This window comes from Physeter macrocephalus, chromosome 17 (assembly GCF_002837175.3).
Source record: "Physeter macrocephalus isolate SW-GA chromosome 17, ASM283717v5, whole genome shotgun sequence".
Classification (NCBI taxonomy): Eukaryota; Metazoa; Chordata; class Mammalia; order Artiodactyla; family Physeteridae; genus Physeter; species Physeter macrocephalus.
This window is the reverse complement of record NC_041230.1, coordinates 6571555-6580533: the sequence shown is the minus strand read 5'-3', so window position 1 is coordinate 6580533 and position 8979 is coordinate 6571555. Positions and strand designations below refer to the sequence as shown.

The 8979-nt window shown below is 52.6% G+C and overlaps 1 protein-coding gene across 4 annotated transcripts in view; it reads right to left on the bottom strand.

The window, feature by feature from the left end:
- The window catches only part of FXYD7 (FXYD domain containing ion transport regulator 7), a 13088-nt gene that overhangs the window by 2051 nt on the left and 2058 nt on the right, over positions 1-8979 (bottom strand). The window contains exons 5-11 of one of the 4 annotated variants that reach the window (XM_028478181.2): positions 7863-7912; positions 7616-7667; positions 7044-7148; positions 2793-2822; positions 1089-1163; positions 930-972; positions 755-771 (exon numbers count right to left, since the gene is read on the bottom strand). In XM_028478181.2, coding sequence (XP_028333982.1) covers positions 755-771; positions 930-972; positions 1089-1163; positions 2793-2822; positions 7044-7148; positions 7616-7667; positions 7863-7912 — 372 coding nt within the window. Of the gene's footprint in view, positions 1-730; positions 772-929; positions 973-1088; positions 1164-2792; positions 2823-7043; positions 7149-7615; positions 7668-7862; positions 7913-8979 lie in introns of all 4 variants that reach the window. The other 3 variants (XM_028478182.2, XM_028478179.1, XM_028478180.1) reach the window with 3 other exon arrangements.

The following is an 8979-nucleotide window of genomic DNA, read 5'->3' as shown; positions in this document are numbered from 1 at the left end:
CCCCCTCCTCCCCCCTCCACCCCCTCCACCCTCCCCCCTCCCTTCACCCCCCCACATTCCACCTTCCTCCTCCATTCTCCGCCCCTTCTAACGACTCCTTCCCCCTCTTCCTCTGTCCCCTCCTATACTCCCCTCCTGTACCCTCCACCTCCGCTTACACCCCCATCCTCTTCACTCTTTATCCTATACTTTCCATCCTCACACTCCTCATATTCTCTCCTATATTCTCTCTTTGCCAATATCAATTTTGAAAACCTGTATTCTATATGTCTCTCCTTTTGTTTTTTGATACAATTATTCACAAGCCTGCCTTCCTGCCTGCCTTCCTCCCTTTTTCTCAGTCATTTCATCCTAGATCTTCCCAACCGACAGTAAGGTCTGGAAAACATTCTGTCTTCCTGCCTTCTCTAGCGCTCAACTCTGCCTTCGCTCTGATTGCCAGCATCCTTTTCCCATGTGGACCCCTCTCTCCACAGGCTGTGGCTTTCTCATCTGGGGAATTAGTTCACCCTTGCTTTTATGAGATTAGGTACTTGTTTCTGGGCAGTTTCAAGGACTCTTTAGGACATTTCACATCCCGCTAACCTCGTGTTTTAATACGTTTGATCTGCAGGGTCTCAGCTCCATCGTTGGTGGCCCCATTCTTAGGGACATCCAGGGCAGTTTCCCCTCTGACTCCCCTCCCTGCTCCCACCCATCTTCCCAGAACCACACCCTTTCACACCCTCACCTGAGGAGGGAAGCTCCGACTTACAGGATTTGCATGTTGGGCTGTGGAAGCAAAGATGAGAGAGAAAAGCATAAAGAGGCTCAATTGCGCAGGCTTTCTGGGAAACACCTGGCAGGTCCTGGGGGCCCTTTTGTTTGGCAGCACCCCTGCGGCCCAGGCTGCTCCCACCCCTCCCCGTCTCTCCCCACTGCTGCCGGACCTCTCAGACCTGGAGTCCGCCTTCCTGCACTTCACCTTCTTGCCTGTTAGGACAGAGACAGAACAGAACAAGGAGACAGGACATAAGGGTCTGGACAAAAGCCAGCAGGGGAACTGTAGGTGCCCAGGGCTTTGGAGCCCAAGAAGGGGTCACACTTACTGATGATGATGAGGATGCCCAGCAGGAACAATATGGTAGCCAGAGTCATGCCCACGGTCTGGACAGTATCATAGTCTGGGGAAGATATTGGAGGACATCAAAGTGGGGGTAGCACCTCAGCTCGCCTGGAGCCTTGGCCTGGGTTCAAGGCTGCAGGCTCCTCCAGTGGGTCAACGTGAGGATCAAGTGCATGGCCTTGGGCATTGGGCGCTCCCCTTAACCTCTCCTCTTTACCCTACTCTGGATTCTTCGGCCATAGATATTGATATAGATATGACCTTCCTCTATTGCATATATATATATATATATATGTATATTTTTCAGCAAACAACCTTCTCTGTGGTCTCTCTGTCACCCATCCCCCTACTCAACCCTCCAGCCATAGGGATCCTGTTAACACCTGAGTCTGATCAGGGTCTTCCTGAGTTCAGAGCACACCACTCCACCCCCTCCAACTTCCACTGCATTGCAAGGAAAAGCCAAAGTCCTCCCCATAGCCCATGAGGCCCTGTACCATCTAGTTCCTATCCCTTCTCAGAGCTCATCCCACTCCACTCTCCTCCTCAATCCCCTACTCCAAGCACACCAGTCTCCCTGCAGTTCCTGGAGCCTATCAGGCATGGTCCTACCTCAGGGCTTTTGCACTTGCTGGACCCTCTGCCTGAAAGCTCCTCCCCCAAATATCCCTCCCTTACCAACTTCTGGGCTTTATTCAAATGTTAGTGACACATTCTCTGGCTGTCTCATTTAGAATTTTCCATGCTCTCCTCAACATTTCCTAATCTCATTCTTTCTTTTATTTTCCTTCATAAGAATTATTCTTGTCTAGTATGCTGTAGTGAACATTTATCAAAATATTAATTTATAAAGCATCCACTCCCTACCAGCAGCAGCCCAGGCCCCTGCCCTCAGGGAGTTGTCGTTCATATTGTGATAAACAAAAGAAAGCCAAAAAACTCAGTCATGTGACCATGGCTAGATGTGGGTGTAGCCCCTCTTGCTGGGGAGTCAGGAGGGCCTCTCCTAGTAGACAGTCATTATTTGATCTGAGGCCTGAAGAAGAAAAAGGAGCTGTGTGGAGAACTAGAGGAAGAGTATTCTGGCAGAGGGAACAGTAAGTGCAAAGGCCCTGAGGCAGGAAAGAACTTGGCGTATGGAGAAGGGGTATGAGTGAGCAATGGGAGAGGGCAGGAGGGTATTTAGAGGGGGAACTGGGGTCAGTTCTGCTAGACCTGGAGTAATTTTTTGAGCTTCAATGCTGTGGGGAAGATTTAATGATATCATCCGAGTAACTCTTTCCCACAGTCCTTATAGGTGGGAACCATTACTATTCTTTATTTACAGAAGGGCCCAGAGAGGCAAAATTCCTTGCTCAAGGCCACACAGCTAGTGAGTGGATAAGCCAGGATTCAAATCCCGACAGCCTGGTGTCAGAGTTGTTTGCTTCTCTGATGATCCCAGTGCACCAGCCCAGAGTGCTGGTGAAGCCTGAAGAGGGTCCATAGAGGGTACCCCCTCCCCAAGTCTGACTCGACCCTCCATGAGCCCAGCTGATGTGAATTATATCCACATGGTCACATGGCCAGTGGGCCAGCACATAGCATGTAGCCACAGCTGAAGCCACTTCAGCAGTGACCCATGGGGATCTACAGCCACCCCTCCATCCAGCCCCAGGGTACCCTCATCACAGAATCTGCCACTCACCGTAGTAAAATGGGTCAGGTTCCTGAGGAACTGTGGCAAGAAGGCAGAGAAAGAAAGAGAGGGGGAAAAAAATTTCAACAATGAGCTTCTTAACATTTTTGAGGGTCCTGATGGGGCCACTGGTCCAGTGGTTTCTGTGTAGAAATCAGATAATGAGACCTCTTGCTCTGGATGATGTAGCCTCATGGCCAGACACAAAGCTTAAAGAGAGGAGCATAGGCTGGATTCCAGCCCCCACTCATTCCATTGGTCGATATCTTCCCTTGTACAGTGTACAACCTACCTAACCATACATGGCGGTCCTGGTCCTAGCCCCCTCTGGAGGTCTAACGCAAGCATGGACTCATTTCCTGAAATACACATATATACTTCCATTTGCATACGATGCTGAGACTCCAATCCCACTGCTGAGCAGACTGCTGTGTGTATCGGCTTCCCCTGAACACTCCCTGAAACTTCTCAGCCATCTGAGAGCTCCAAAAGGCAGGCACTGTGGCTACTGCTCTCATCCACTTGCTCCTGCCACCAAATCCAGCAGAGCAGAGCTGTCCAAAATTTTATATTATATTATATTATATCATACTATATTATATATATCCTATATTACTTATTTCTCAGACATCAATTTAAAGATTCAAAATTGACTTTGTAATAACTTTCCCAGTGTGTGTGTATATGCATGCATATGTATGTAGCTGTACCACATAAAACATACTCATCCATTGGAAGACTCACTCTGATTTCATAAATGTTAACGTGTGGATAAAACGTGTATGTGTCTGTGTGTCTGTGGATTTACTTTTTCCCAACTCCCACCTCCCTGTCTCAAACTATATTCCCCTTCAGGAGAGCTCAGAACATCCTTCCCATTCAAGAAACCCATCCTGAGGCTTCCCTAATTCCTCGGACAGCTTTTAGTACACTCTGCCTCGATTAGAGCACAATTCTGCAAAACATGCACCACTAGGGGAGCAGGGGTGGGGGTGGGGTATCAGGAGTGCCAGGGAGATGCCACATGTTGTCATTCAAGTTCTTCCCCTATCCAGGCTCAGGAAGGATGGCTACCTCGAGGTTGGGAAGGGGGACATATGACTAATTCAGGCCAATGAACTGTAAGTCCAGCCTGCAGCATTTAAGTGCCCACGCAAGAGCTCTCTTTTGTCTTTGGCCTGGTGATATGAATGCTCAAGATCGTGGCTTCTCCAGTTTTCTTTGGTGAGTAGAGACCCCCCCACCCAGTTGACCTGTGGTGGCCATATAGTCTAAATGAGAAATCTACCTTCATTGTGAGAAGCCACTGAGATTTTTGGTACTATTTGTTACCACAGCATACTCTAGTTTAAACTGACTCATGCAGGTGGCACCCAGGCAAGACCCTGATTAGCACTGATTCACAGTGTGTAAGTTCACCCTTCTCAGTTCCCTGTCCAATCTTCAAAGAGCAAGTCTTAAATAGGAGCTGATGTGACTCTACACCTTCCAACCCTCGTTAATCTCCCAAGATAAAACTGGCCTTGGGTTCAGGGCCTTCAGCAGGCAACAATATCTAAATAGACTGTTATGACGTTATTTGCTTTTCTCCTTTATTTATTTATCTAAGCAGCATTTGATAGCACTGAGTCCATGCCAGGCTCTCTTCTAAGCACTTTACACATATTAACACACTATCTTCAAAGCAGCTCTCTGATACAGGTGCTATCTTCATTCTCATTCCACAAAAGAGGAACACTGAGGCTCGGAAAAGTGAAGACACTTGTTTAAGATCATTTTAATACTTGCCTTCAATGTAAAACCAAAAAAAAAAAATTCCTGATTTTCCATTTGTGGTGGCAGTATAAAATAAAGCTAACAAAGTTTTTTTAAAAGTTAATTCTTTGAAGGAAAAATGTTAAATAAATATCAGTGTGGGGAACATTTGGACAGGGCAAAAATCATGAAGGTGGTACTCATAAGCATCAAGATGGGGAAACATTATTTTAGAGCCATCGGTGCTCTGTCTTAGCTCCCCCACCAGATGGAGAGTAAATTTATTGGATTCATCTCTACTGTTAATCCTGGCATTTATAAAGTTTTTCAAAGAAGTTTTCTAGAATGAATGAATGAATGGATGGATGAATGAATGAGCTCTAGCTAGGCTGCAGGGAGACTGCATCAGAGGTGGAGCAGTTGAATTATCCTGCTTTTGTCTCCTGTGCTTCCACACATCCTGCCTCCCCAAACCATCAGAGAAGCTCAGTGGGTGAGCGCCTGCCCCAGAGTCCTCTTTGGTTCCTCCCTGGGCGCTCCTTGCTCCATGCAGAAGTTCCTCTTCTGGTCTCTGCTGCCCCAGCAATCTGGATCCTCAGGATGAGGCTGAGCTAAGGGTGGAGCCAGGAGGCAGGAGAAGGAATGTGCACCACTCCTGGCCAGTTGCCAAGGAGACATCAGGAAGGATGTGGTTACTATGGCAACTGGGGCATCTTAAGAGGTGAAGAGAGGTGATGGGTCTGGGTACCCCAGGCTGGATAGGGTCCTGTGTGGGACTTGGGGGTTGGGTTTCTAACTCTGGGGCCAACCTTGACTGCCTCTGCTCCCTTTGTACCTCCTGTTGTTGCCTCTGCAGGACTGGCTTCTGGCCAAGCCGAGGGTCCTTCTTAGGGATAGGGACCCAGGCCCAGCTGTGCTCCTGCATCTTCTTTCTGTTTGTCCCCAACACACCCTCCTGCTCTCTGATGGGGTGGGGGATGGGGGGATGCGGGAGCCATCCCCCGCCCCAAAACAATCCATTCATTCATTAATTAATTTCATTAAGTGGTTTGCAACAGGCAACATGCATTTCCTCCCCCGGGGTTTCCCAAGACCTGTGGTCCTCTCTCCTGCTGTGACTGGAGAAAGGGTGTGGGGAGGCGGGGGCATCTGTCCTCCCACCTCTGCCCGACTGCTGCCATCGATCCTGCTAACCACCATCTCCGCGAAAGGAAGCACTAGGCTCCCGCCAGGCTTGCTGCCTCAGCCCTGCCCCCTCTCCCTAGGGTGGCTTCCAGCCTCTGCAGCAGCCCCCCCACCCCCACCCCCCCGCCCTGCTTCAAATTCTGCAGATATGGCTCAGTGCAGCAGCCCCCGCCTCCCGGGAAAGCGGGCAGGGAAGGAGAGATCAGAGTGGAATTGGGGTTCCTTTCACTTGCCAGAGGTTCCTCAGCACCGCTGGCCTCTCCCCTGGCCCTGCTCTCATCGCTGGAGACCCTCCCTCTCCCACCTCTCCCCCACCATGGAAGCATCCTTCCCCTTGTTCCTCTGCAGAAGCAGCCTCAAGAAAGGGGGCTGTTGGGGGGGGTGAGTATTTCGGGGGTGCATAATTGGGCTAATGGTGTGAAATGTAAATCTCTGTGTGGGCGATGGAGGTAGGGAGGGGCATCTGTGTGCACACCCAAGTGCAGCTTTCGGACCAGACAACACCCCGAATGTGGGCTGGGAAGGAGGGTCCTGACACCCATCCCTGCCCATGGGGGCTCACTGCAGTGGTACGGGCCCCACCCTGTGCCACCCCCCCTTCTCTTTTCCATTTCCCTCTCACGCTGTGGGTCCATCTCTCTCTCTCTCCCCCTCTGTGTCTTTATGCCTCCCTCTCCATAGTTGCCTCAGTCCCTCTATCTCTCAGTCTCTATCTCTTTCAGGCTCTCTGTCAGTCTCTTTCTATATTCCTTCCGGTCTCCCTTTCTCTTGCTCTGTCTGTCTCTCTCCGTCTCTCTCTCACTTCCTCCAGCTCCTATCTTTCCCTCTTTCTCCCTGCTTCCCACTGAACCTGCCTGTCAGAGATGTCAGGAAACACCCACCGTAGGTGCCAGCACTAGAAAAAAAGAGGCATATGGACCCCCTCCCCTTACCCTCCGCAGAGACCCTGAAATCTGCGAGAACCTCTGGGGCTGCAGATCCACCCGCTCCCACCTTCGAAGCCCATCTCTTCGAGTCCACTACCACCGCTGTGCTGGACCAGCCACCCGGTTGCTATAGCTACCGGTCGAGCATCGTTTCCCCCGGGACTGCCGCTCTCCAACCACGGGTCCCGCACAGGAACGACACCACCGGGAGAGGGTGTCCAAGAGGCCTGGAGGGGTGCCAAGGGGTGCACTGCAGGGGCCTCCGCCCATGGTAGGAAGGGACATCCCCTTCCCCATTCCTCTCCCCTTCCAGTACCGGAATCTCCCCAGATCCTCTCTCCTAAGCTCTCAGATCCCGGAGCCCCCCTGCGCCCTCTCCCCAGGCGACGCTCACCCTTTGTGGTGACCTGGGTCGGGGTCGCCATGCCAAGCCGGAGCAGGGGGCGGCTGGATGCCGAGGCGGTGAAGGCGCGGCTGCAGCAGCTGGAACCGGGACGGACTGTTGTCGGGGGGAGATGGGGGGAGCCCTGGTGTGGAGGGGGCCGTAGCCAATGGGGGCCCGGAGAGCCCGCCCCCGTCCCGGCCACCCCCGCCCCCGCCTCCGCCCACTGCCGACGTCCCCGCCCTTTCCCCAAGGGTGGGGGCGCCCTCTGCCGGGGCCAAGGGGGCGCCCAGGCTTTCCGCGCGAAGGGACTGACAGATCCACACCTCTCTGTCAAGACAGAAAAGCACGTTTTATTGGAAATCTGAGCGGCAGAGAGGAGTCTGTGGGGGCAGGGCTGGGGAAGAGGACAGTCCAGATGGAGGTGGGCGCGCGGAAGGTGGGTGGGAGGCGTCAGGTGCCAGGGGAATTTTGTGTGGGTGAAAAGGGTAAGAGGCAGGAGAGCCCTCCAAGCCCCCTATCCCAGCCCTTCGCCCCCTCCTCCTCCCCCCCTCCCTCCTCCAGCCTAGTCAGAGCTGCAGGACCTGGCTGGGTTCCATCGCACCAGTTGTCTCTACCGCCTGCGGGTGGACAGACCTAAGGGGGAACACATAGAGTTCGGATAGCAGGAGGGGCACCCCAGCTCCTCTGGAAGGTGGGAGCACAGCAGGGCAACTCCCCGACCTCGGGTTTCAGATCAAGCCCCCCGCTCCACGCGCCCACAGAGGACCAGGAAAGGGGTTCTTGGAACCAGCTCGCATCCCCAAACACCCGAAGTCTCCCCAAACTCACGGCGGATTGAGCTGCGGAAAGTTCCCTCCTCTTCATCAGGTTCCCCAGTCCTGAGAAAGGAGATGCAGAAGGAATTGGGGATGGAAATGGAGAGAGGCAGCTACACCCGGGAAACCCCAGTGCAGCCCCCATTTCACAGACTTGTGTACTGAGACCCGGAGATGGGCGAGGAGAAGGTTCCGGGCCGCCAGAAAAACCAGTGCACCCAGGAGCAGTTTAAGTGTTTGGCAGGAGGCGCTCCAAGCCGGTCACAGCGAGTACCTCCCCGAGTGCTGGAGAAGGAACTAGAATTTGGAAGAGGAGGTATAGCCAAAGCGACTTGAGGGCAGATTGCCTGGAGACGGCCTAGGTTAGAAACCCAGAGCCTTCATCTTGCAGTTGAGCGATCTGGGGCGTGTGACCACCTTCCTGTGCCTCGGTTTCCTCATCTGTAAAATGAGGTTAATAACAGCACCTGCCCTATAGAGATGGTGTGAGGGGTAAATAACTCATAATGAAACAGCATCCTGCACGTGGGACACACCCAATAAATACTACCTTTATTTATAATAACATCTACAAGTATCTTAATACCGACAAGGTATTCATACATCGCCTGGGCTTTACATTTTTATTTAAGGATGAATCAGAGAGCTAGAAACAGGACTCCGAGCTAAACTGGGCCTCCAAGTGAGGTGATCTCATTTCGCCGCGGCTCTTTCTTTCACAGCACTTATCGCGCTTCGTGATTTTATATTTGTGGGTCTGTTGGAGCCCATTGCCACCGCCCCCACTGGGCTGGAAGCTCAGCCAGGCAGGGAGGGCAGTTAATTCGTGGCTTGGTCCCAAGGCGTGGCTTGGGGCTAGGCACGTAGTAGGTGCTTGATACATATTTGCCGAGGGGTCTCTCTGGCTCTGGATTGAGTGGACTTCCGGCCTCACCGCCAATGCTCCTTCAGAGCGGGAGTAGATGAGTGAGGGCCCAGAGAGGCTTCTTACCTCTGCTGTTGGTTGAATTTGCACCGGCATCTTCTGCCTGTGGGTGGGGGCGTGGGGAGGAGTGCGCTGAGATTACGCTCTACGCGGCACAGCGAGCCAGAGCTCGCGCTCGCGAGGGCTGGAGGGGCGGGGGGGTAAG